General features: G+C 39.6%; 1 protein-coding gene across 1 annotated transcript in view; it reads left to right on the top strand.

Moving 5' to 3' along the window:
• EFNA5 (ephrin A5) overlaps window positions 1–27,472 on the top strand; it is a 267,244-nt gene extending 239,772 nt beyond the window's left edge. The window contains exons 4-6 of the mRNA XM_045022104.1: window positions 15,051–15,116; window positions 15,525–15,605; window positions 23,073–27,472. Coding sequence (XP_044878039.1) covers window positions 15,051–15,116; window positions 15,525–15,605; window positions 23,073–23,194 — 269 coding nt within the window. The 3' untranslated portion in view covers window positions 23,195–27,472. The remainder of the gene's footprint in view (window positions 1–15,050; window positions 15,117–15,524; window positions 15,606–23,072) is intronic.
• The last annotated feature ends 235 nt before the right edge of the window (window positions 27,473–27,707 follow it).

Here is a 27,707-nt window from a genome sequence, read left to right as displayed (position 1 = left end):
TAATAGGTAGGTATGTTATTTTCAGCCTCTTTAGAGGATGGGCAACGTTATTTTTTGTCTTTGTATTTGCAGTACCTCTCATTGGCTACTAATAAATGCAGTCCTAGAGTAGACGGATACAAGTCCATAATTTTTTCTAAATGTTTACTACCACTCAGATGAATGAAGCTTGCCTTTATAAATCCCATCACCATCCATAGAGATGGCTACTGCAGTGTGTCATTGCTCGAGTCCAGACTGTGAAGGAGACCCAATGAAAATGTTGGGAATTTCTGATGTTTTCTGGTCCTTGGCACAGCTGTGGCACTCACTCTCCCTGCTGTGCTGCATAGCACACTTGCCATTTGTTGGCGAGTTCATATTTCACACTGCAGGGAATTGAAATGATTGAACAGATAGAACAAGAGTTTTATTTGCGGTAGCCCTTGTATCCCTAGACTCTGATTTGGCATAAAACATCTGCTTCGTGATCTGTTTCAAGGCCAGTTCCCTTCCGCCAGCAAAGGTTACGACTTCAGGCAAGCTGTGCCTTCGCTGGCAGGGGGAAATTTGCCTGAAGACTTGATTTAGTCAGAATCAAAGCATCCTGCCACAGAAATCCTTTTTCCATTACCTCTGAAAAGGCAGCCAGACGGTAAATGGATCAACCTAATAAATGTAGTGAGTAAAGGAGGCCACTGTTTTTTATTGCTTGGGCGTTTGTGAGAAATAGACATGTACAGTGTGTGTCTGTGTAGTTGTATATGTGTACATATAGAAATGCACATTTTAAAATACGTTGGTAGATATTCTGCATGTACTCGCTCCACTGCAAATGAGCACAGTAGATGAACAGTCAATAAGCACATCTATTGGTTTCAGCTACAGTATATGCATATTTTCAATTTATAACATTAATTGGTGCAATACTGAGTGTAATTTCTACAGATAGGCACTGCAAATTGCAGTACTTGGAAGTGAATCAGTACATTAGGTCTTTGTTTTCATGATAGGTACCTATTTACATTTTTCTCTTCTATATATTTTTTTGAGTCTGACATAGATTTCTGTGCAGGACTGTCATCTTGATACATACAGACGTACACAAATGAAATGCCTGTTCCTTCTTGCAAGAACATAGATTCAATCTTTATTAATGTGAGTATCATATTATCACCCACATGTTTTACTACTGTTGGTACAAAGTCTATACAACTTATGGATATTTCTCCTCCTTTAAAAAAAATCCTTTTTCTAGCTTTGAAAAAAGTAGTAATTGAATATTTGCATATCTCCAAAGAGCCATGCGGGTTGAACTCTGCATTCATCTTCTGCAGTTCTTAGGCCACTTTGGTTTAAGAGTAAGAACTATTGCTTTTATGAAGTGCCTTTTTCTATAAAGTCAAAACCTCCCAGCAGTGCACAGAAAGCCAGTGGTATAAAGGAGCTAAGTACAGTCTTTAATAGAGAGAGCTAGGTTGTAAGTGTTTTTGTTCCTATGGAGCAGATAGATTTGGCTCCATCTGTTCCATATTCATAACAAAGGAGCTCACTTACAGGAGGGCTGACTTCCCTGGAGTAGCATGGTAATGATCTTTTCACCACAGAATGAAAGGATCTGAACGTGGTCACTTCAAGTCTGCAGAAAGCAGTGAGCACTGATAGCACTTCAGACCTGCTATTTTTCCTACAGCTCAGTTTTAGCACAAACCCTTTTCTGACATATTTAGAATAAATCCCCTGTATTCTCTATGTAGCAGTCTTGCTGCAGAGAAGTTCAGCATGTGGTTATTTCTGAAACAAAAAGAGGAGTCACAGTTTACAGACTGGGGGTCCCCTTTCATATGATCTTAATACTAAAGACAGAAATGAAAACTGGTATAAATATTACCGCTTTAGATCCCTGACTTTGTGAACTGCAAATCTGAGGTATGCAAAATGTGTTCATAAGTTCCTTGCTGGGTCTTATAATTAAGATGATCCAAAGCCAGCTTTGACTACACACCTTATGGGTGTACAGAAAAAAATATTCAGTTTGGCCCAAGACAAAATATTTTTGGCTCCTCAGGACATTTCGCAAAGGGAAAAACAGAGAAAAACTTTCCAAAAATGTGGGAGTGTACAGCAAATTCTCCTTCTTGGCGAGAGCACAGATTATACAGTGACCCCTTGAAGGTGAACTTTAAGTATGGAAAGCTTTAAAAATTAAATACAATGTTTAAGAACCCAAATCAGACAGTATTTTAAAATTACACATCAATTGATTTTTAAAACAAAATATTTTAAAATCCATTGGCCAGCTCGAGAGTTTGGAGTTCTAAGTATGTGCTGCAACAGCTGATGAAAGCACAACCATCTGAAACAGCTCTCCCCGCATGATTAACATAGTTAGAGGTTGATCCACTCACTTACATGGGAAGAACAGAACCCTAAATCTGCTTGGAATTTTCCTGGTATGCCTCACCCTGCAGCCAACAGAACCATATTATTGGGCATACAATTTATATAGGTCAACTTGTATAACATCTACTGTTGCCAGATATTAAAATTGGTCCCCCTAGAGGATTTTCATTACCACTGAATATGAAGGTAGGGATCCTGAATCTGAATAGATAAGTTTGGGGTCTCCTGATAAGACTTTGATCTTTTGTCCAAGGAAACTAAAAAGACCACACATCAAGTGTGCTGTATAAGATACATAGATCATGGGTGCTGTATAAGATACATAGATAAAGATTAATTCCATGGACAGATTTTTTTTGTGCTCTCCTTTGAAGTGAAAAATGCATCAGTCAAAGTTTAAAGAATGGTCAATAAAGTATTGTCAAGGCTAAGTGATTTTTGTAGTCTCCTGTATAGTTAATATAGCAATCATCAACCAGACATGGGAGGACTACCTGGACTGTGTAAAAACTCTAATTACAAGGCTACTACAAACAGACTTAACAGATAGGCCCAAACAGTGCTATCTAGGGATTGGGGGATTCCTTTACTGAGGTTGGAGTTTGGGGAGTGGGATAATAGAATCAGAGTCTGCTAAAAAGGGAGGTTGTTAGAGGTTGGCCCACTTCCACAACAAAGTATCAAAGAAGGGCTTTTCTGGGGAGATAATGGCTCAGAAAACAGGAGTATTTCTTCATTATGGTAGCATTACAGCCCTTATCTTGGATCTGATAAAAAGACAAATGTCAGAGTAAGTTGTATCTCTCAAGAGTGTGATCAGTGTTTTCCATTGCCTTTAAGAAATGATTGGCAAAGTCACCCATGCTTTTGAGTGGAGTGCACACAAATGTATCTAACTTTGAGTTATGCTAAGACCAGTCATTTTGAAGAGGGATGAGTATTCCAGGGTGCATGTTACTAAAAACTTAGCACCGAGGAAAATTCTTTGTTTCACATGAGAGAGCCTTGCTATAGTGTAGGCATTCCAAACTCTCTCACAATTGTAGTTGTGACAATCCACGGCCTCTTTTTGGGTTAAACTGTATGACTGAGACTACTGTGGTACAGCAATTCTTGAAGAGACTGCAGTAGTATAATTAACACCCATGCAGATTGGCTTTTTCCTTAAATATCCAGCATGACTTGTAGGTAGCCTGGAATGCTGCCAGAAAGAAGGTGCCAAAGAATGTTACACTTGCTGAATTTCACAGGAATTAGTTAGGAGTTAGGGTTTGTCTACACTGGCACTTTAAAGCGCTGCAACTTTCTCACTCGGGGGGTGGGTGGGGATGAAAAAACACACCCCAGAGCGCAGCAAGTTTCAGCTCTGTAAAGTGCCAGTGTAAACAGTGCACCTGCACTGGGAGCCACGCTCCCAGCCACGCCCCTTGTGGAGGTGGTTTTTTTAGAGCGCTGGGAGAGCTCTGCTGCGAAGACACAAGCCACGTTAAACTGCTGCCGCAGCAGCGCTTTAACGTTGCCAGTGTAGACTAGCCCTTAGATGTGTATTTAGATAGTTAGTTTTCAAGGAAGGGAAGACAAGTTGGCTAAAGGAGTTGGGAATGGGGGAGAATCCTTGACACGGAATGGAAGCAAAGCCCCTGGCTCATCTGGTGAATAGAATGAAGGGCTGAATACAGATTAAATTTAGATTAAAGGCTCAGCTGGCCCTCCCCAGGAGTGAATAGCAAACTGGGAATTTGGCTGCTGAGGGGTATTATTGATTTATTTAATTGATTATTTATATTGCAGTAGCACATAGGAGCACCAGTCATGGACCACAACCCCATTGTACTGGGTACTAGAAACACAGAACAAACAGACAGTCTCTGTTCCTTGTTTTCAGTGACAGAGATTGGGGGTAAGAGAGAACCTATCAATGATTTTAGACAAGTATATATTTATCTTTTGCATTTCAACCTAATTTTAGGGCTTGATCCTGCAAACCCTTGGAACTTCTTGTGTGAGGCTGGTTAAGTAATCTTTATGCAAAAAAGCATTATTTTGGATGAAATCTACTGAACTACTCTTAGACTTTCACTTATGGAAATCACTTACTTTGTGAGCAATGGTATTCTCTCAGCACAGTGCATTTGTGCACACACATTAGAGTTAAAAACTCACCCCATTCCCAGGGTCTGCCTTAATTCTTAATTTAAGTAACAACCAAATATAAACCTTAGGCTAAGTTTTCTCCTGAGTTTCCCTTTTTCCTATGGCTTCTCCCAGCGGGATCCTCTGTCCCTGACTGGTTCTTTTCTCCCCTAGATAGGAACTTAAATGTTGGGTTTTGTAGCTAATAACACTCACCTAGTTGCATGAATCAGCAGAAATAATACTGTATCTTTATCTAGAATCAAAGCACTTGTCACATACTTGGTACAAAATGTATAATGTTTATTTTTATAAACTAGCAAAATTTACAAGCATGGCATAGTATGCTAGAAAGTTTTTTCTGAAATATTTTAAAGCTAGCTATGAGCCATGAACATGCCCTTCTCAGCTGAATTATAGTGTCAGTATTGGTAATGCTAGACATGGGTAATGTGAAGGCCATTTCTGTATATGAGGTACAATAATATGATACAGTACCCACACATTCCATGCTGGTGAGCATACATCTGCAAAGATTAAAAAGAGATGGTCGTTAGTAACAAGACTATAATATCTCTTCAAAGAATGTACTTATGCCTACTCCTTAGAAATGGAAATTAGCCAAATGGATAGCCCGCTTGGAGAAAAACAAGTTACTTCTAGTGATACCAAGGGAAAAGCAAAATATGAAAGTGCTTATGAAAAGGAGAAGGGGGGATATATTTTCTCTAGTGCTGTTTGAAAGTATTAACTTGTTTTATTAGCAATTTACTGTAATACAGTCTAAATGTTGTACAATAACTTTGTTTCTGTTAATACTGTCAGAAACAGTAATGAGATTTGTGGCTTTCATTTCATTCTAGTTAACACTAGTGCTTGTATCATGAAATAAAAAAGTGTGCCAGTGTTGAAATGCTGGTCCTTGTTTTGTGACACATAATGTAGCTCGTGTCTGTTTATGAAGGGGGAACCCAATGTTTGTGTGAATTGCCTGTGTGTATTTCTTATAGAAACATCCATATGGCCTCGTCGTCTTCTATACCAGGCCTTGGTATCTTTTACAGGAGCCTATGTACAGTTTGTAAGCATGTCCAGAATGTGGTATGTCTAAATCCTAACTGGGTTTTATTTTTAATGAGCGGAAGTACTGTCCAGACAAGGTAGATTCACTGGTAAAATTCAGGTTAGCATGTGCTTCTCTGGCAAAGTAAAGCAGTGAGTTGCATCCATTGTCTGCAATAAGACCTCACCACAGTCTGCAAACAGACAAAAGAGCTCTTGCTTTTGTGAAGAAGACCTTGTAAAGCACAGCTGAACTGGGCTGTTGTAGCCAAGGTTGGGTCTGGGAGAACAGTCCAAATAGGGTTATTTTCATAGATGATATGTTTGCAGTTTATTGTTCTATTGAAGGAGGTCTTACGGCAACAGACTGTGGTCAATTGGGATGATTTTGCATCTTCCCTCCTCAAGTGAACTCTGTGTCTTGGGGCAGGAAATAGGGAGGTTGCAATATAATCCGATCCTGTTTGATGCTGAGTGCCTTCTGAAAGCCCTCAGCTCCCACTGACTTCAGGAGGTGCTCTGCAACTTGAAGGATTGGGCTATTGGGTGCTTTTAAGTTGTCCTGCAATAAAATAAAACAAAAAAACCAACTCTGACTGAAGTACACTGGCAGGGCAGTTATCTAACAATAGAGAAGCCGTGGTATTAAATCACCCTGTAGAGCCAATCAGAGGCCTTCTTGTGTGAAATCTAGGACTAGACCACACTAAATTCCTAATAGAGAAGATATTGGGCTAATGGTCTAATTACAGTGGAAAGCCCCACAGTTTACATCCCTTACAATAGATAGTTTGACTTTGACTTTTTATATGAAACCTAATTTCATCCATGCAGCTTTCAGCCAGATCTGTAAGATGCAGTGGATTAGAGCCTGCAAGGTAAATTATATCCTTGCTGACCAAGCAGTGGAAATAGGACAGTTGGTTCACCAATAAGTGTTAATGCACAAACAGTAAATGCCTTTACTTTCTTCCAAGAACTCTCTCTAAAATAGAATTCATTCTTGCATACGTTTGGCAAGCCATTTCCATTTACAAGACTATTTTTAGTACATAAGGGGGAAAATAGCCATTTATAATGTACAGCCTGATAATTTACTCCCTTACACCAATGCAAAGTGAGTGCAAACTGGGTATAAAAATCTAAATAGTAGCATTTTACATCCACTGTGCCATTTTGCACATGTAGTTTAATGATCCTTTCTCTCCATTCCTTTGTACTGTGTGTAGTCACTTATATTTGTGAAAAGTGAATGCAAATTGCTACCACCTATGTAAGTGAGTGGAGAATTACGCTTTTAGTTGGATTTTGCACTTTGCACAGGTATAAATGGCTATCCAGGGTGTGACAGAATCTGATCCACTGTTTAGATTTGGTACCCTCTGATATTTTGTATTAAAAGAACCCCTCCCTCCAGCAAAAACAATAGTTAGTACCCACAGTACCTCGTCTCATACCAATCTATAAGCTATATGAGAAGTTCTTTTATCTTTTTTTTCCCCCTTCTCACTGATTCTTCTAAGACCCAAAGGCATCATGACATGTTTTTTGACTTCCCCCAGCAAAGTTAAAGCAAATGGAATCCTCCTGTCTGATGCTTTGAAACTTCAGAGTCCGCAGCATGTGCTATACTTTTTTGTATGTGACCTGATCCTACCGATGATTAATGTGGAAATACGGTAGGCTAAGTGAGATCAAATGTGCTAGTAAGTTTAGTCACCATAGCTATGCAGCAAAGCAATTTACTCAGGATACATGCTTGATAAATCAGGTACCAAGAATGAGCAAGCATTAAATGGACAAAACTTTAAGTTTCCATGAGCAGAGCAATCAGATTTATATGACCACCGCAGAACTTGGCATTTAACTTTTGCATTGAAAATGGAGTCAAAGAGCATATCTGCATAAATATTTTTAAAAGAATCAACTCACAGATTGGTAGAGGCTCAGATTTCCCTAGGAAGAGAACATAGCTGTTTCTTCTTATAGATTGTAAAGTTTATCCTGAAAAAGAAAAATCTGTAAATTCTTTTAAGTAGTCTCTTGTTTTAGTTATTTTAATCACTTCTTTTTACAACGTAGCCCCCACTCTACACGCACACACACATAAAGTGGTGGTTTACTGATTCATTAAATTCCAGCAGACTATTTCAGTAGTACTGTTTATGCAAATTTGAAACTTTTTTCAATGTGCATTGTGAGAGGAATATTAATGTCTAATTCTGCATTTACCTGGCTAATTTACATATATTTGTGTTGTATGGTAAATCACATGCAAGCCTACAGGGGAAAGGCTCAGCTCTGCTGACAACTAATAGGCTATCTTTTCTTTAGACTTGCACAAATTGAGAAATATAGCCTGTGGCAAACATAATGGAAAACTGCATTTTTAATGCTCCCACACATACTTATTTCTTTACAAAGAAGAAAGCAGATGACTATTCTTAAAAAATAAAACTTGCCAAAGCTCTCAGAGTGATACAGGGTATTGGAAACTAAATGATCCTAGCTGTGGGAATTAAGATTTGAGGGTTATATAGGGTTATGTGGATATTGGTTTTGACTAATGGGAGTGGTATTGTGCCTGAAAGGGCTAAAGGAAAATCATAGCTACACATACTTTTCCCCCAAAGAGATTATCTATAAGTTACAGTACTAAGAGAGCAGAAAGATTGCCTAACCTTGAGTTTCATATTTACCATGTTCTTCATAATTGCTGCATGTTCTCTCTTGGTACTTTTAAAGGTGATTACAAAAGATGCTGGTAACAACCCTTTTGACTGGGCGTAGTGATGCCTGGGTGGCTACATCTGCCTTGTGGACAGCTTTTCTATTTAAAATTACAAGACATTTCAAGGTTTAGATTTCTGTCTCTCAGCAAGGAGAGACCTCTTGGTTGATATGATATTTCCGGTAGGTATTCATGGGTCAGACGCACTGTTCAGTTTCTGTGGTTTACTTCACATATATGCAGTTATTCTTCTGATGTCCATAATGAACTGGGCTGTGGAATTCTAAATTGAACTATACAGAAGTTTGCACTACAACAAGATAGTCCAGGTAGACCATATTATCAAAACACAAGTGTTCAGATACAGGGGAAAAGAGATGAAATAACAGTTTTTAAACAATGTAGTGAGAACAAATAGACTTGTCTCTGGCAGTGTTTCATAAACAGCAGCTTATAATTATCTACCTTAAAGGAATATTCTAAATGAATTTGTAATAGAAGCTTACAGAGTAGTAAGAGATCTTGTTGTTCCTAGTGCCTCCTCAGCGTGGTATGACAGGGTTGTGAAGACTGTTGGAGGAGTGTCGTTCTATTTAAATAAGGAATACTTCTGTGTCACTGTCCTCCTGTTCTGAAAAGAAAGTAACTGAAATATGAGACTCCACTTGTGTACTGAACAGTTTCAGTATCCTTTTGCTCTGCCTGCCTAATAGGGCCCATGGTGGATTGTGCATTGAATATTAAATATATTTGTAATGCAACATACAGATTTAAACTGCAGTCATGAATTTTTTTTACATCAGGGTGTTCCCTTACTTGCATTTTTCTAAAAGTTGCAATGTTATAATTAGACAGCCAGTGATGAACTGTGAGGGAAGCGGTAGATACTGTTGATTACACATGAATGTCCATAGATACTTTTGGGTGGTAGAATTGTAGAGAAACTTCTAAATGGTTGTAAATAGTGTACAGCTCAATTAGAAACAGAAACCGCTAAAGTGCTGCTATTTGTCTAAAGAAAGGAGTTAGCTTAGCCCCAGCTCTTGCTATACGTTTAGCTTATGGCAGTAACTATGAGTTATTTTTAAAGTATCAAAATCCTGTTTTCTTAAAACTTTTCCCTTTGCTTTTAATTAAAACCGTTCTCTGACTTGCTGCAATTCACATGGGGCATTTGGGGAGCTTAATGTACTAATTCAACCACAAATCTATTAGAATAAATGTTTTGGTGTCTGTTCCTATTTGTTGTCGTTTTGTGACTTTACTGCAGGTCTAAAATAACTCTGATAAGATTACGTTGGTCAACTAGGATGTAAGCTGTGGTATTATATCTGTTACATGATTGTATCCACTAAATTGTATCCATTGTGTAATGTATGATCTGATTGAATTTCTCAGTTGGGGAATGGAAGTTGTTTTTTTTCTATTTAAGGCAGTATGAACACAAAGGGGTAGGAGTGTGTGTGTGTGTGTGTGTGTACATGTGTATTTACATATGTAGATTCACACATAGGTAGTTTTAACTGTTTTCTTCAGAGACAATGATTTCAGTCATTGTCAAAGGAACTAACAGACTAACATTTCATTGTTTTGGGGGTGAAAAAGCAGGTATGGCTAGCAAACAGGAAATGTGTGCTGTATATTGTGGCTTGATTCTAGATGCTGAAGGCGTGGAATCTTTTCTCATTCCCTTAATTTTACTTATAAGCCATAAAAAATGGCATCCAAAATGATACACACAAGAGAGGTTTTCCCACCCATTCTGTCATTCTGGGCTGTAATTTCATGTCCCATGTTGGATCTACTGCCATGGATATTTCTGTCTAGTGTAGCTGAAAGGAGATAAAGTTAGCATTGTCAGCCTCAAGCATTCAAAATCAAGAGTCAGCGCCCCACCCCCAAAAGGAAATTATTTTAGAAATCCAGAAATTAAGAAAACAAGTAACTAACTTATTGGCTCTTTTTATGTGCCTTCTGAATTTGGGGCCTTTAGGATACACTTGCTTCTCATTTTCAAGCTTTTCTCTGCAACCATGACAGGTAAAACATTATTTTTTTCAGTGAAAACAGATTATCATGTAGCCACTTGAGATAAACACCAAATATTGTGTGAGTTGTAATAAAATCACAGGAGGTGGTAACAATGCAGAGTTCCTCCTTTTTATTTTATTTTTTCTATCAGAACTCTTCTTGCTGACATTTACTGAAGTGACTAAACTCTCTCCATTTTCTCACCCTACATGGAGAGGAGAAGATACAACTTCTTCTGCTCTTTGTCAGAGATCCTTTCCCAAGGGATTCTTTTCCTTGTGCAATACAGTTTTCTTCATTTCCCACCCTGGGAATTTTGCCATGTGGAATGGGGGGCATTGCTTAGGACAGATTCCATTCCAAAAAGAATGGTATTTCCCCAGGTTCTGTCCAGACACAAGACTTTGTGTAGCAACACATCTAATTTCAATAGTTCTAGCAACAGGCAAATGACATCTTTTCCTGAAGATATGCTATAGATTCCAACTGAAATAGGTTTCTTCTATAAAGGGGCCAGTTCACTCTCTCCTTTTGCAGAGTTCACAGATTCTGCTTATTTCACGATCATCCAGGAGTAAGCACAAGAGTTTCCTTGAAGTTTGCCCTGGTCTACCTCCTGTTTTTCCACCTTCCCTTGGAAAGGAAAAATGGCCAGGAAAATATACAAAGACCAGGCAGTGGTCAGTCCAGTAGCACTTTGAGGACTATGGCTGTCCTATTCTCCTCAATTAGGTGTGGAAGTCAAACAGTAGATCCTTCCAAATATAGTAATCCTGGTGCAACAGGGTTAATCCTGATTACCAGTGCCTTGAGCTTCCCATCTGGAACTTCAGAGATTAACTTCTTGGGTGTATTGAGGCATTCTGAAATTTTAAATTCATTGGGGTTCTAGCTGAAATACTATTCCTCCTGCCTTACCCATGAAAGTTATCATAAAATCTGATTAGCAGTTTTCTTTGTAAGGATTTACGAAGCGCGTATTTAGACTTTAATCTCAGCAGTATGTGTTGTGCATCTTCTCCTCTTCAGCTGTAGACTTTGGTCACACTATCCGTGTTTCTTTAAAGCTGTGATTCGCAGTGCCTACTTCTAAGTCACCCTGAGGACTGGTAAGACAACTCCCACCTTTTCATGCTCTCTGTATGTGTAGATATATCTCCTCACTATATGTTCCATTCTATGCATCCGAAGAAGTGGGCTGTAGCCCACGAAAGTTTATGCTCAAATAAATTTGTTAGTCTCTAAGGTGCCACAAATACTCCTGTTCTTTTACAGACTAATACGGCTGCTACTCTGAGGACTGAGGGTTATGTGAAGCTAAAAACTCTCAATAAAGCTACTTTTAAACAGCAGGATGGGAGCCTATGCAACAACTTGACTAGTTACATTGAACTTCAGGGTGGTACCATGCATTTGCATTGGGAAACAGGTTACGTTTAGGTCACATTAGCTAGCAAGTGTTAACTAAACTCAACCTAAAAACTCTGACAGTTTCCTAGTCAAGACAAAGTCTGTGTGGTGCCTAATATTCACCATTCAGAAAGAGAGGATCCAGAGGCAGCCAGTCATGTTACCATCTCAGCCCAGACTCTGTGCCCTAATGAAAGGATTAAGATAGATACTAAAAATCTTTGGGATTGAGTTTCATAAGATGAGCAGGCAAACTATTTCAGAGTAAGAAGAAGGAAACAGGTCTTGGAAAATGCAGTGATACTGGCAGGTCTGCCGCAGTTTGTTCAAAGAGGACAGATAATAGGAGTCACCTTAAGTCCATCCTGTGAGTAATACATCTGGATCTAAAGTGTACACTAACTGGTCATTGGATTTTGAGGGTTTCTTTTGTTTTTGTTTTCTTTAAGATGAAAAGAAAGAAGGAAGGGAAGAAATAAAAATTGATTGCAGTAGCCCAGTTTGGCAGGCAATTCTTAATTTCTCAGGAAGTCCAGAAAGATTACATTGTCCCTTAATCACCTTACTTTTGGTAGTTCAGGTAGATGTGAGAGCAGGACAATAACTCAACTGAATGTTTTTCCTCCTGAGGTAATAAAACATTATGGGGAATGACGAGTATTATGCATTTGTTTTACAGTAAGCATACAAAATAAATGACCTCCTTGGGGGGGAGAGGAGGGAAGCTCTTACCTCACGTCTATCATCAAAGCGTGCATCTGTTCCTAGGAGGGGGAATTTAATGTAACTGTTACATTGTTGTCATACTTTTATCATGGAAATATCAATCAGCTGGTGGTATAGGAAATTGTTTACCACATCCATGTTACCATTCATGAGGTTTTTCTGATGAAGGAGGGCTAGATAGGATTCTCCTTTTTTTCTTCCAAAGAACGCAGACCATCAAATAATAATTGTCTCTGTAGGTTTTTGCTTCTAGCTGTGGCATTTCAGGTTATAGTCAACACTGGAGGTGTATTCAAAGCATCACTTTTCTATTTTCCCAGATAAAATATTAATCCTATTTATCACAGGACTACTTTAATCACAGCAAACTGCTCTATTAAATAACAATTATCCATGCAATCTTGTTTATGAAACTGAATAACAGTTTCCAGACTTAAAATGTAAGGGCTAGATTCTGTCTTTGAGTAAGTATATGTACCTTGCTAGATCATTTCTAAAATCATTTTCTACACAAGATAGAACTGTAAGTGGTGAATCAAGTATGTGTTGGTCTTTGCTTAGGCTAGCAGTGGAAATGGTTGTATGTAGAATGGTATCACCATATCTATATTAGTAATATAGGAATAGATATAGCTTTTTTTCTATAAATAATCCATGACTATGTATGTAGTCTAAGTAAAGTATTAACTAGTTGCATGTATACAGTCATGGGGTCATAGGAAGGACATAATTTCCTGGATGTAACCACAGAGTGCAAATATTGTGCCCTAAATAACACACCAGTTACTGTAAATGTCAGCAGAGGGAGTTTTTCTGAGTTTGATTTAGTGAGAGCCTACAGCAAAGCCAGCTGTTAACACTTCTTAACGGCTTGTCATTGTGCAAGAGAGAGGGAAAGCATCACTTCTCTATATTTTTGTCTTGTGATTAAGAGAAGACAATCTCTCTTGCACTTGCCAACGGGCACAGAATCAGAGCACCAGTTCTGCTTAATTTCTTTCCTTTGTTTGCATAGTGAATTTGTTGGTTCTTCGCACTGATGCCAGCCCAGGAAGCAAGGAATCTAGGAGTGAGGAGAGGTTATTTTAAGTTAGTTCAGAGTGCTTCAAGTACACGATTACCTCACAGAGTGTGTGTGAGTTTGTGTCTGTGTGGGTGAATCATTTTAGTTATTTGTCACACAGAGGAGGACACAGTTAATAAAAACAGACGAGACAGTAGCGAGAGACAGAGAACAAAATCACTTCCCCCCCCCAAAAAAAATCTTCTTGTAAACCAAGACAAATCCCAATTGTTGTCATTTTCTGGAACACAGAACCACTTGCTATGAGCCAATGCATAGCTCTTTAACTCACGGTGGATTCTGTGTATTGAAATAAAAATTCTTTGCAACACTATGGGCTATGCTTTCAGCTACAACCTCTGATACTAGTGGCCATAAAAAAGTGCCACATGAAGAATGTCCTGTATGAGTGGAGATTTCCATGCTGAATGCAGGTGACTTGACTCTCAGTTTACATGCACAGATACAGGTGTGCAAACATTTATGCAGGTGCCAAAGATCATTTCAAACTAGTAGAAAATTTACCTTGAGGGATCTATATTCTCCTCTTGTGGGTGTGTAATTTACAGTACTCACCATGCATTTTAAGGACACACCAGTCCCTTAAATGACAGAAATGTGTGGAGCTGCATTTGTCATGGGGAAACAAGTAGACACTAACCATTGTCTTTCCCAAATTACCTTTTGCACAGTATGAAGTTTAGTATTATTAGTGTTATTAATTTCATATTTTTCTCTTTGGGTATTACCTGTATAATGACATAATTTGAATGGCAAGTAGGAGGTGGCTATTTTATTTTAGTTGTATAGGATGGGGGGTGAAGTTTTGAGTAGATCCTGTGTATCACTGGCAAACAAGTTTTAGGAACATAAGCACTGTGTTACCTTAGTAAAGTCAGGTTATGTTAATTTTCTTCTGATAACTATTTTTTAAAAGTCATCCCATACCATTTCATTTTGTGCTGGTCTGGTCCCCATTCTGTGGCACTAATCCTAAAACAGACCAATATCAAGACTAGCTATTCCTTTGGTAAACTCAGAAGGATCCATTTAATTGTGAGTTTGGGAAAAATATTGTAGTGTGTCATTTTCCAAGATAAGCACCTGGAGTACAAATTAATGTTAAATAGGTTATTGAGAACAAGGGTTGAGGGTGGTGGGGGAATTGAAACTTTAAAAAATATCCTGTGCTTTGTTTCTCCCGTTTTTTTAAATAGGGTCATAGAAGTGTAGGACTGGAAGGACCTCAGTAAGTCTCTAGTCTAGTCCCATGCACTCAAGGCAGGACTAAATAATAAATAGACCATTCCTGACAGGTGTTTGTTTAACATAGTCTGGCCTGCAATTCTCTTCATGCATTTGCATAGCCAGGGTACCCGGGTACTTGACTTTTTTGTTCCTTTCTTTGTATGGCAGAGCCTGGAATACGTATATTCCCCTCAGAAGATCTGGGATATTTGCCTTTAAGATAAAGAATAACTGTATTTTTTCTCTCTTTCTCTTCTTTTACAGCATCTGCAATCCCAGATAATGGAAGGAGGTCCTGTCTAAAGCTTAAAGTCTTTGTGCGGCCAGCAAGTAAGTTCTTTAGATCAAGCTTTAGAGGGTGGCTTTATAGCGCATGCTTTACTGTTTGGTCTGGTAAACAGCAATAAACCTTTTCGGTTTTTTTTTAACTGTTAAATCTTGTGTGGTATTTGTTCTGTATAGCAACATTTGTGTTTCAGTTTTCATCATATTTTCTTATCATTCTTCATAAAGCTTTTTGTTTTATTACCTAGCAGTTGCTAACTTGTTGTTTCTTAAATTGTTGTACAAATGGACGACTATACTGGCATTTGGACAAGTGCCGCAGACTTTAAAATATAAAGAGATATATATATATATTTAAAAAATAGAGAGAAAAGATAGAAAAAAAAAAGGAAAGTGGGGAGTTTAAGGGTGTCTCACTAACATATTTGGCTGTTATCTCTATTTTTGTTATAGACAGCTGTATGAAAACTATAGGTGTTCATGATCGTGTTTTCGATGTTAACGACAAAGTAGAAAATTCATTAGAACCAGCAGGTTAGTATGCTTAGAATCTCTTTTAACAAATGCGTCTATCCCTCTGGTGCTTCAGTACTTTTTTTCCTCTCTTTCTCTCTGCATGCTTTGCATGGTATAATTGCTCTGCTTTGGCTCATTTCTAGCAGTGCTAATATTGCTTATGGTATACCTCATACCTCCAGTATCCTTATATAATGCATGGGAGACAAAATGTTGCTTTTTTGTGGCATATGGGTTAATAAAATGCAGTGCCCACATTTAAAATCTCCAGCGAAGTGTCCAGAAGTCACTTTCTGTTCCATCTCACACCCCCAGCATGTGGACAAACCACTCTATCTACCAAATCGGTGCAGAGTTTTAGAAAGATAGCAAATGTCTGAACGGTAAATACTCTGGTTTCATGTGGTTTGTATGCACATTTTAAAGGAATTGGGTACTGCTTATTTAATACTAATGCATGACACAGGCATGTAACTGATAAAAGTTAGTGTTTTCCTAAATAATTTATTTGAACACTTAGTTAGGCAAAGTGTTATAAATTTTTCCCATCTAGTTTTTACAAGAGAGTTGTAATCATGTCTCCTTGTTGTCCACATACAAGAGCAAATATATTCTAAAATCTTGTGGCCTCTCTTTGGATCCGAGTGTTGTAGCCTTAAAAACAAAGAGAAAGGAAATATTTGGTGATATAAGCATTCTCCTTCTCTCCTCCCACCCAAGTGCAGAGTCAGCAATAAGTCAAATTAATGTCAGCCATGAAAGTGTGTGTGTGTGTGTGTGTGTGTGTGTGTTTGTTTATATATGGTTCAGATCATGCACAGTTTAAGAAAATGACTAACCCCACTGACTTCAATGGGACTACACGTGATTAAAATTAAGCGTGTGTGTAAGGCTCTGGAGAATCAGGGCCTAGATGTGCATTGTATAGAGACATGCACACATAGTAATGCACTACTTATTGAAAATGGGTAATTAAACTCACTATACAAAAAATTACACAGACACAATTTTTAATGCATAATTCAGGGAGCACAGTACAAGAACCTTCTTTTTTAGGTTACTTGAAAAAAAGAATTTCCCTTTGATATGAAGTAACAAATTAATTTTTCCTTGCTCCATTTTGTACTGGAATATGTTTGCTGATATTTTCAGCTGAACTAGGTTATTAGGCAGCAAAATAAATAAGACTTTAAGAAATTTACCAGTCTGAATAATATGCCTGTGGACATACACTCTCTTTCATTATTTTTTACTCAAGAGGATGTTCAGGGCTCTTTAAAATGTGTTGATTTTGGGAACCAACTAGATTCTCTAAACAAATGAGAATTTAAATGCATGCTGACTCCAAGCAATGTATTTTTCTCACAATCAATGTAGTAGTTTTATTATTTTAGCATACTCCTAGAACAGGGCCGCCCAGAGGATTCCAGGGGCCTGGGGTCTTCGGCGGCGGGGGACCCCGCTTTGGCGGTAATTTGGCGGTGGGGGGCCCTTCCGTTCCGGGACCCGCCGCCGAAGTGCCCCGAAAACCCGCGGCGGGGGCCCCCTGCCGCCGAAGCGGGACCCGCCTCCGAAGTGCAGCCGGGTCTTCGGCGGTAATTCAGCGGCAGGGGGCCCCCGCCGCGGGTCTTCGGGGCACTTCGGCGGCAGGTCCCGGAACGGAAGAGCCCCCCTGCCGCTGAATTACCGCCGAAGACCTGGCTGCATTTCGGCGGCGGGTCCCGCTTTGGCGGTAATTCGCCAGCGGGGGGTCCTTCCGTGAAGACTGGGAGCGGAAGAAGCTCCGGGGGCCCAGGCCCCGCAAGAGTTTTCCGGGCCCCCCAGAGTGAGTGAAGGACCCCGCTCCAGGGGCCCCGAAAAACTCTCGTGGGGGCCCTGGCGGGCCCCGGGGCCTGGGGCAAATTGCCCCACTTGTCCCCCCCTCTGGGCGGCCCTGTCCTAGAACAAACCATAAGGGCAATATCTCCCTAATTGTTCATAACCTAAGAATCTAGAAGCTCTATGTGTTTTCTCCTGATATGAAATGTGAATACTGGCTAATGAATGCATACACCCTTTGTTAATGGTTTGCAGCAAAGAGTTTAGTCTGGGTGAGACCAATAACAAAGAAGTGCTTTCAGTAAAGATAGTGGGTCACATTTTCAAAAGTGCTGAGCACCTGCAGCTCCCATTGACTCTGTAGCACCTCCTTAGCACAGTAACAGAAGCAAATCATTAGAAGACATCAGGAAATGGGGAGGCTAAACCACATGGTGGGCATCCTGCAGACAGAGATGAAGTGGAGTAGTGCCACGAGGAAGAAAGATGGGCTTAATAAGAAGTTTATATTTAGAACACATTAGTTGCCAAAAAACTCCCACCCCCAAGAGCATTGCATATTCACAAAATTATTTGAGCTAATCTCCATTTGATAATTAACCATTCCTGGATCTGACAGTTTGCTGACATGCTTCTTTATTATTAGGATGTAAGACAGTGGATCTTGCAGCATGCTGTCTGCACTATGTACTAATTTACCTGTCCTTGGAATGCATTTGTCTGTTTTATGTCTTCTCACATTGTCTGCCACCATATTCTGTCAACAAAGGACACGAGGGTTGGGGCAGGTCAGGGGCACGTTGTACAATTGCCAATCATTCTATCTAGAAATCATTCTTGTAAAAATTGGGCACTTATGTGATGACCTTCCTGGTTTCAAACAGTGTTTGTTCATAATCAGGAAATGGCAGGAAACTGACAAGTGAAAAGTTACTTCTTAATTACAGAATTTGGGTTTGTAGCCATAAACTCCCATAAAAACTTCAGAAGCCATGAAATGTATCAAATTCAAAAAGGCAAAGTTAAAATAAATTCTTCCCTCAAATGAAATTGTGGCTGTGCATTTCAAGCCAGAATTAGTCCCCCAGGGTATAATTTAAACTCATGGTATCTAGAAAATTCATATTTAAGACAGTTGTACTAAAGTGTGATCTATTTTCATTTCCTATCTTCTACGATGGTAGTGACATTCTAGTTTTTACTAGTGAGGTCCTAGTCTCCTAGTTTAACTTTCCTTTTTGTTAAAATAAGCCAATCCCTTTCCCCTAAGTATTTAAGATTGTGCAAGGTTTTAACTGCACAAATGCAATTAATAATAATATTTATAAAGTAATATAGGAACCAAAGATAAAAAGTGTGCTCTACTGTACAAGTGCAAAGAGACCTTCGGATCATCTTGCCAAAAAGCCCAGATTCTACTTTGAAACTCTTAATTTGTACCCCTTAATGTTACATGAGAAAAGCAGTTCTACTTTGAAAAGCAGCTTTATAAAAATGGCATCATAGGGTCCTTCAACTGTTAGGTCTCAGTGATGTCCAAACCAGATTTGTTCATTTACAAGTAAAAAGGATTTGGTTTTTGTTTTGTTTTAACCAGATTGCCAGTGCTGCAATCACCATGGGATCTGTAACTCAAGCTGCCATTTGTATAATCACCACTCACAAATTCTGCCTTTATTTACACCAAGGCAGCCCTGTTGCCTTTAGTGCTGTTTCAGGGGTGTGATTGAGGCCAGAATTTCATGACAGTGAGGGTTGTACAGGGAATTATAGGTGGCCCAGGAAATGGAACTTAGTTGCAATGTCATTGATGATACGTGTCACCCTTACTCCTGTTAAGTAGCACTCTACTTCACAAGTAGTCTCATCAATGGAAATAAGGGTAGCAGAATTGGGTCCTACAGTGTGGGTATATTAAGCCCTGGTTGTGCATGGGTTGGCCTTCTAGGCCTGTATAGAGCACCATTGACTTTGACCCCACAGAGGTTTGCCCATGAGCTCCTTTTTGCAGGATTGGGGCCTCTTTTAATAGGGAGTGGTATGGTGTAGAATAAACATTTTTATCAGCATGAGTTTTGGGATTGCTGCATTACTCACAAGTAGTGAAGTGCTGAATGAGATATGCAGGTGATCCCAGCTGAGTGACAATTAAATCTTTATATTCCACTGTGTTAAGATTTCACGTAAAGTGCTGCCATCAGAAGCCAAATGCTTATGTATTCTGTGAATGACACACATGTTTAGTGTGTTAAATGTTTTTATTGGGATTGGTTTCAGAGTGGTAGCCATGTTAGTCTGTATCAGCAAAAAGAACAGGAGTACTTGTGGCACCTTAGAGACTAACATATTTATCTGAGCATAAGCTTTCGTGGGCTAAACCCCACTTCATTGGATGCAGGCAGTGGAAAATACAGTAGGAAGATATATATACACAGAGGACATGAAAATATGGGTGTTGCCATACTAACTAATGAGAGTAATCGGTTAAGGTGGGCTACTATCAGCAGGAGAAAAAAAAATCTACTAATGTGATATATGTCATGTGCCAGCAATGCCCCTCTGCCATGTACATTGGCCAAACCGGAGATAGAAGAGAATTGATTTCATTCCCCCAGGAGTTTTGGTTTGACAGTAGTAAGTAAACTTTTCCTCTAAATTGAGCAGATAGGGACTCTGAATATACACTGGGAGCAGATCTGATGATTAGGGAGATGCTATTCTTACACAAAAAATTTTCAGAGTATTTTTTCAATGAAAGACTCTTAAGAAATCTTCCATTTATAAAGTAACAGCATGAAACACGTAAGTGTGTAAATCAGAAGTAAAAATTGTGACATCGCTTTTGGGCCATATGCCCTTCTGACCCAGTTATCTGGAACTAGTGAAGGTCTTTAACTATCTGTTGCAGTTACATACTGTAATTTGTAAGGTGCTTTGAAATGAAAGACGCTGAATGAAAGATACTGTGGGCCTGATTCAGAACCCATTTAAGGCAATGGGAGCTTTTCCCATGTATAAACAGTAGGTAGTTCAGTCCATGCCTGAAGTCATTACTCTGACATTCCTACCATTGACTTCAGTGGGACTTTCATTTGAATGAAAGACTGTGTTTGTCCCATTATAATGTAACATAAATAATATAATAAAATATTTTTCTTTGAATATCAGTTACTCTGCATGCTTAGTACCTGCTTTTCATACTTATACCTTGAAACAAAACTGAAAACACATCATGATAAACTTGAGACTGTTCCATTGGCAGTTTGTCCTGGAGTCAAACCTTTGATAGTTTGCTAGTCAAAGTTACTATACAGAGTCCAGTGATTTCAGATTGGGTCTGAAGAGCCTATTGACCCAAAATCATACTTCCTTTATATTTTAATATTCTGTGCACTTGCATGTTGGGTGCCATTACAGTGCAATAGGGGTTTCTTTAAAGCTGCTTTTAAACTAACATTAAGGGGTACACTTTCAAAACAGAGGGGCATTTTTAGCACTACTTCCCCCACCAGCCTCACTAAAGAGAGGTGCGCAGCTCACATCCTACACAATCCTGGCAATGTAATTTGTATACGTAGGAATTACTCACCATGGAAATGCAGACACATCTTGCATAAAATGCAGCAGATGTTTCTTACACTAAGTTGTAAGTGGCTGTGAATTTTCCTGTGAAACTCTTTTAGGGTGCATCAGAAGAAATGTCTCAAGTTATCAGTACATTTTTTAGACCACTTTATGTTTTTTTAGAAAGGTGTCACTGATTTAATGCATTTATTTGGAAGAAAATTCATATCCAAGACTGACGCTTTTATCCCCAGCTTAGGAGAGATGAAAATTAAAATATCCAAGTTCAATAACTTAACCTCTGAGATACATACTTGTGTGATGGAAATGGTAAAATCACCCACAACTACAGGGATATCAAAGTTAGTTTAATGTGATCTGTGTACAGTTTCTTTAAAATGTCTTATTGTGTTAATAAGAAATTTTGTCAGAAATTTAAAAGCTTATAAACAGAGAAAAAAAATTCTGCCCATTATGTTCTACTACTAACATACAGCACTTTGCAACATTTCTTTCCAGTGATGCTGGCTGATTTATATTAGTTTTAGATTTAGCAGAGGATATGAGTAATCTGTTATATACAATAGATAGTAAATAACTATTTATGAAGAGTTATCAAGTTTTGCATGTTTTCTCTTTCAGATCAGTGACTGTAACCTGTTAGCATTTTATCTTGTATTCATACTTCTAGGGGGAAAAATTACACCCAAATTCCAGTTGACTGTACTGGAAGTTTTCACATGGAGTGGATTCATAGGCCAACATTCCAAACTTAGAAGTCTAAAGGTAGATTCCTAAATCTATACTTAGGTAGCTAAGTAAGGGATCTGATCTTCAAATGTGCTAAGCACTTGCAATTCCCACTGAAGCATCTTTGAAAATCAGGCACTCTTATTTAGCTGTGTAAATATGGATTTAGGTGGCTAACATTAGATACCCAAGTTTTCACAGATTCTAAGACCAGGAGGAACCATTGTGATCATCTAGTCCAGTCCAGGGGTGGGCAAACTTTTTGGCCTGAGGGCTACATCTGGGAATAGAAATTGTATGGTGGGCCATGAAGGCTCACAAAATTGGGGTTGGAGTGTGGGAGGGGGTGGGGGCTCTGGTTGGGGGTGCAGGCTCCAGGGTGGGGCCAGAAATAAGGAGTTCATGAGGGGGCTCCAGGCTAGGGCGGGGGAGTGAGGTGTGGGGGTGTGAGGGCTCCAGCTAGGGGTGCAGGCTCTGGGGTGGGCTGGAGATGAGGGGTTTGGGGTGCAGGAGGGTGCTCTAGGCTGGGATCAAGGAGTTCGGAGGGCAGGAGAGGATCAGGGCTGGAGGTTGGGGTGTGGGGAGAGGTTCAGGGGTGCATGCTCCAGGCAGCGCTTACCTCAAGCAGCTCCCAGAAGCAGCGGCATGTCCCTTCTCCAGCTCCTACATGGAGCCGGGGCCAGGTGGCTCTCCGTGCTGCCCTGTCCACGGACACTGCCCCTACATCTCCCATTGTCTCTGGTTCCCAGCCAATAAGACCTGCGGGGGCAGTGCTTGGGGTGGGGGAAGCGTGCAGAGCAGAGCTCCCTGGCTTCCCCTACACATAGGAGCCAGAGGGGGGCCATGCCACCGCTTCCAGGAGCTGCATGGAGCACCCCCCAACCCTGTGACCCGGTTGGAACACCAGAGCACTGGAGCAGGGTAAGTTCCAGACCCTGCTCCCCAGCGGGAGCTTGAGGGCCAGCTTAAAACGGCTGGCGGGCCACATGCGGCCCATAGGCCGTACTTTGCCCACCTCAATCTAGTCAGACCTCCTGCAAATGTGAACCATACTGTTTTATTTTAGGGGCAGCACTGCATTCCTCACCCTGGCAAAACCACCAAGGCCCTCATTTTTGCTCCCATTGGCTTGAGTGGGAGTCTTTCCAGAAAAAGGAATAAGCAAGGAATGCAGGATTTGTCTTCAAGTTTGTTACATAATGAGTTATTACACGCTCATGGAAGTCAATGCTAGTACAAGGTTCACTGCTCTACTTCACAGAGGGTACTGAAATCTACTTGCAGCAGACTGCTGAAAGAGAGCTTATTAAGGATGCAAAACCTCATTGGAATGTATGCTTTCTGTTTGAACAGATGATACCGTACATGAGTCAGCCGAGCCATCCCGCGGTGAGAATGCAGCACAGACACCGAGGATATCCAGCCGGCTTTTGGCAACCCTACTGTTCCTCCTGGCGATGCTTTTGACATTATAGCACAGTATATTCCAGTAACCTGTCACAGAAAATATCAGGGTCTTGGAACATCAAAGATCCACCTAACTGCTCCTCCCAAGAAAGGGACTTTATATTGGTTTTGCAGATGTCAGGTTTTTTTGGGGGTGGGGGGAGGTTGTTTGGTCGTTTGTTTTTTTTTCCTTTCAGCCTGAACTATGAGCAAGAATTTGAGGGGAATAACTAGTTTCAGTTCCCAATCTTCCCCATGACTTTCCTTGACCCCTCCAAAAATCAAAGGACTCAAACTGAAAATGCCAAATTATAACAGTGATACTAGTGATTCTTATTTTCCTCTTCATTCTCCTTTAAGAAGTCACCTCCGCTAGCTGTCTGTGTCATCTGTATATGGATATGGAAGAATAGTGGCAGATGCAGTCAGTGAAGGATAAGGAACCTGAATGGAAGCCCAGGAGGGTTTTACTCTCCAATACAATATTTATGCCTTCTCGTTCAGTACTGTAAGATGATCATGCAAGGCATCATGTCACCATGTCAGGACTGGAGGGGAAATATTAAGAACAGATATAACACTATTTTCTCTAGCAGTTTCTAAATGAACAGGCTTCTAAAAGGAAGAGACACTGTTTCTTATAAGACTGTCTTGAAACATCATTGACAGTAAAAACCTGTGCTCCATAAGAGAAGCTCTGTCTTTAGAAAAAAATATTAATATTTAGGAATTTAGCACACAGCAAGCAAGGTCAGATATAGGAAACTTAGCTGGGGGTGCGAGTGCCTCTGTTATTTCCATTTAAGTGGGTAGTGCACACCAGATTATTTTCTTTCAAAACAGATCACCATGGTGCTACAATTTTTTTTCTTGAAATGCAAAGAGGCATTTTTTTGTGAATAAAGTGACCTTCCCCAGGGCTGAATTAGTAGTTGGTAGCCTTGTATGCAGCTCTGGGTGATGATATGTTCTAAGGAGAGGACTTCAGTGGCCAGAGGAAACATGTTTGGGACACAGGATATCCAGTGTGTTCTTGATTTGTCTCCCCTGCAAGGTCCACCAACATGGGAATAAAAAAAGCCAGAAGAAGCCAGGACAGCCAATCGGCATTGTTTGGTGGGGGGTAGGGGGGATAAGAAAAGTGTTTGAAAGTAAGGAATACAAATTGAAGTGTTGATTTTATATCTTTTCCCTTTCCAACACAGTTTGAACAGTAGAGGAAATATGTTTATCAGCAGGAGATAAACCAGATGGGCTCCCAAAGACTTCAACAAAATATTTTTTTAAAAATCCACTAGAATAGAAAATACATTATTTAGATATACTTTATGCTGAGAGTGAGTATATATGCTTGTCCTATTTAAACGTGAGAAAAGTGGTAACCCTTGATGCAATTAGGAATATGGGAACTGTTTTGTTTGATAGAATTGGGGAATCCTGTTTAAGGAATCTGAGCATGGCCAAGAAAGGACTTGAGAAGTCATTCACCAGGAAATGCAAGCCTTGGGGTTTCTATTGGCGAGGCTGCCATGATCTTTGAAATCTGAAATATAGTCAGGGAAATGTGTCAGGCCAATATCAAAACAAAGCCTTTCAAACAAAAACTGATGATTATGATTACGTTGAATGTGAAAAAAATGGAACCGATTCCAACAAAACAAGGGATTTTATGTATTAGTTTTACAGAAAAAGGTAGTTAAAAATTAATAAGGGTTGGTAATGGGCTGCATTTTGTGAATATGATAATAAATTAAATTAAATTAAAAAGAGCTGCTTCTAGAATTTTGAACAGTCCATGATCCAAAAAAGAGAAAAAGAAGTTGTACACATGTTAAACTAAAATCTGGGGTTGCCTGATACTATACAATATGAATATTGATGCAGAAGCTGCCCTTGTGATAGAATCAAGGAAATTTCTACTAATATCGAACACACACAATAAAAAACCACAGTCTAGACACTGAAAAAAAATCACCATTTCATTACGATATAGTCAGTAAATTTCCCTTTCTCCAGCATGGATAGTTGATGCACATGCTAATGTTTCCTTCAACTAAGAATTACAGAACTTTGGAGGAGGTGGGCTTAAGGATAAAAAACACCTTATAATAGACAGAGAAAAGATAATTTTGCTCGGTAAGCATATTTAAAGGGATTCAAATTGGTTGCACTTAGTCATACTTACATTGATAGTGCTGATTTTATTTTAGAAGTGGTGAATTTCATTGTGTTCTATCATTTGTCTATCAATGATAATGAACTCTCACAACCATAGGTGTAGTTTGACTTCTATATTGGGGAGGGGCAGCTCCAGTCAGGACAATGGGGTTGCGTGGGGAGAGGGGGGGGGGAATTCCATGCCTGCCCAAGGCTTGCAGTTTTTTGGGGGGGGGGCAATGCCCCCCATCTCCTCCAAATTATGCCCATGCCCAAAACCCACACTTATCAACAGCAAACTTTTTTTCACTAGTGTTTTCCACAATGAAATTCAATCCTTTATTTTACCAAATTGCCAGCACTAACTCAATTAATAGCAGCAAGACTATCACTGCTAATGGACAGACTACTACGCTACATAGACTAATATAACTGTGAATTACAAGCTTACCGGACATCAGCTTGGATACTTGATGGCATCAGGCAATCCCAGTCATATCAAGTAAGCAAGAGCTGCAAACCATTGAATCTTTGGTGTGTGTTGTGCTGAGTTACAAAACTCTGGAAGCTTTGAAGGATGTTGGTGGAAGTTTAAGCAGCCCCCACCCGCACGCCCCCGGCACACACAAACACCCTGTGAAGTCTGAGGGACTAATTCTGCAACAAACATCTCTCAGCCCAGATAGTTTACCCCCGTGACCTGCACTCCTGGTTGCCAAGGGCTTTGCAACGTGAAGCAGGGAAATAAGGATCAGTCTGTTTAGTGGATACTATGTATCCTTTAATAGACAAGGTAACATTTCGTGTTAGTTTAGAATATTGTTTTGTACTGTACTTTCTTGGACGGCAAAGGAAAGACAAGTAAAACTTTAAAAAAAAAAAGCTATGTTCTTTAAATTCTGTATTTAGCAACCTCTGTTGTATATAGTGTTTGATAATAAAGTATTAATTTGATTCTTATGTCTTTTGTAAGTGAGAACAATAGACTTTCAGGATATTAAAAACATGCATTGATTATAAGACAGAGCTTTGAAGCATCAAGTGTAATCATGGCTGAGAACTGAGTTATAAGGGGCCATGACACTGCATCATACAGGACTCATCTGTGAAAACTGTTCACCTGATCTCAAGACTTCACAATGTCAAGACCTGGAACAACATGACTTTTGATGATCAATGTTTTGTCCTCAGTGTTTAAAGGTCTGATGTTACAGCGTGTGGTTTTTTGTGTTGTTTTTTGTTTTGTTTTGGGTTTTTTAACATGTTGGTTTCTAAAAGGCTTTGGGGATTGAACAACTCTTCTGTTTCTTTGTTTTCTTTATCCTTTGTTGTTTTCTGTTTTCCTTCCTCTCCCTTCATGGATAGTTCTTTATTTTCCCCCAGAGGGATCTTGCCAGTATCATGTGTGACATGTGCATGGACTTGATTCCAAAACAACAAGCAACAGACTTGGGAGGGTCAAACGTGGATTATTTCCTTTCCTGTATATTTGTGGAAGGAAAGGGATTGTATTTGTACCTGATGATTTTTCCTAGAAACTGAACTTTATCTATTGCCTCAAGGGAGCAATTGTTCTTTCAGTTTCAGAAAATCAGAAAATAATTTAACTTTTCCCCTCCATTCATCCATCCACTCAGATTTGTGCTCACCAGTTTTACTTTACAACTCCCCACTTTACTCCCTTCCCCCTCCTTCTTTTAATTTGGAGCAGTGAATGGGCAGATCTGTTTCTGGTTTGGCATCACTGAGTTTTTCCCATGCATTCGCCCCTGAGCTTCTCGGATGTGAGACAAATCTCCCTACAATAGGCTTGCTGCCATTGTCTGTACAGTTTAATAGATGCTGGCATGTTGGAGGTTACCCATGAGTCTGCAAAATCCGCTTTCCATGCTTACTCTTGACACCCCATTGAAGCCACTCATTGTGTGTGCATCTGGGTATGAAAGTCCAGCTCAGTGTGGTCCTGTGCTTGTACTGCCCTGCTTTGCAGTTTCTTTGCACTTATTCATTGAGTGCTGTTTTTGAAATGCTTACATTATATGAACTTAAAAGAAAATGTTAAAAAAAAACAACCATAAGATCTGTATTTGTATATACACGTGTCCGTACAATTATACCTAAATAAAAATTAAAGATTTTCATCATTTTAATTGGTTCTCTTAGGCTACATTTTTGTTCACTGAATGATGCCTTTATTTCAGGGGCTTTCGTCTTACATATTTGTGGGCAAAGGAAGGCAGTAAGGAGTATAATAGGGAAAGGCTATGGAATGTGAGGAAACCATGTGTGCAATGACAAACTGCCTGGAACTGTACCCCCCAACATCCTGGCTGGTGTACTAAACTCTGGCAGCCATGAGATTTTTCACCCCAATTCATGTGTTTA

The sequence above is a fragment of the Mauremys mutica genome, chromosome 6, assembly GCF_020497125.1.
Source record: "Mauremys mutica isolate MM-2020 ecotype Southern chromosome 6, ASM2049712v1, whole genome shotgun sequence".
Taxonomy (NCBI): Eukaryota; Metazoa; Chordata; order Testudines; family Geoemydidae; genus Mauremys; species Mauremys mutica.
This window is presented reverse-complemented; position numbering and strand designations above follow the sequence as displayed.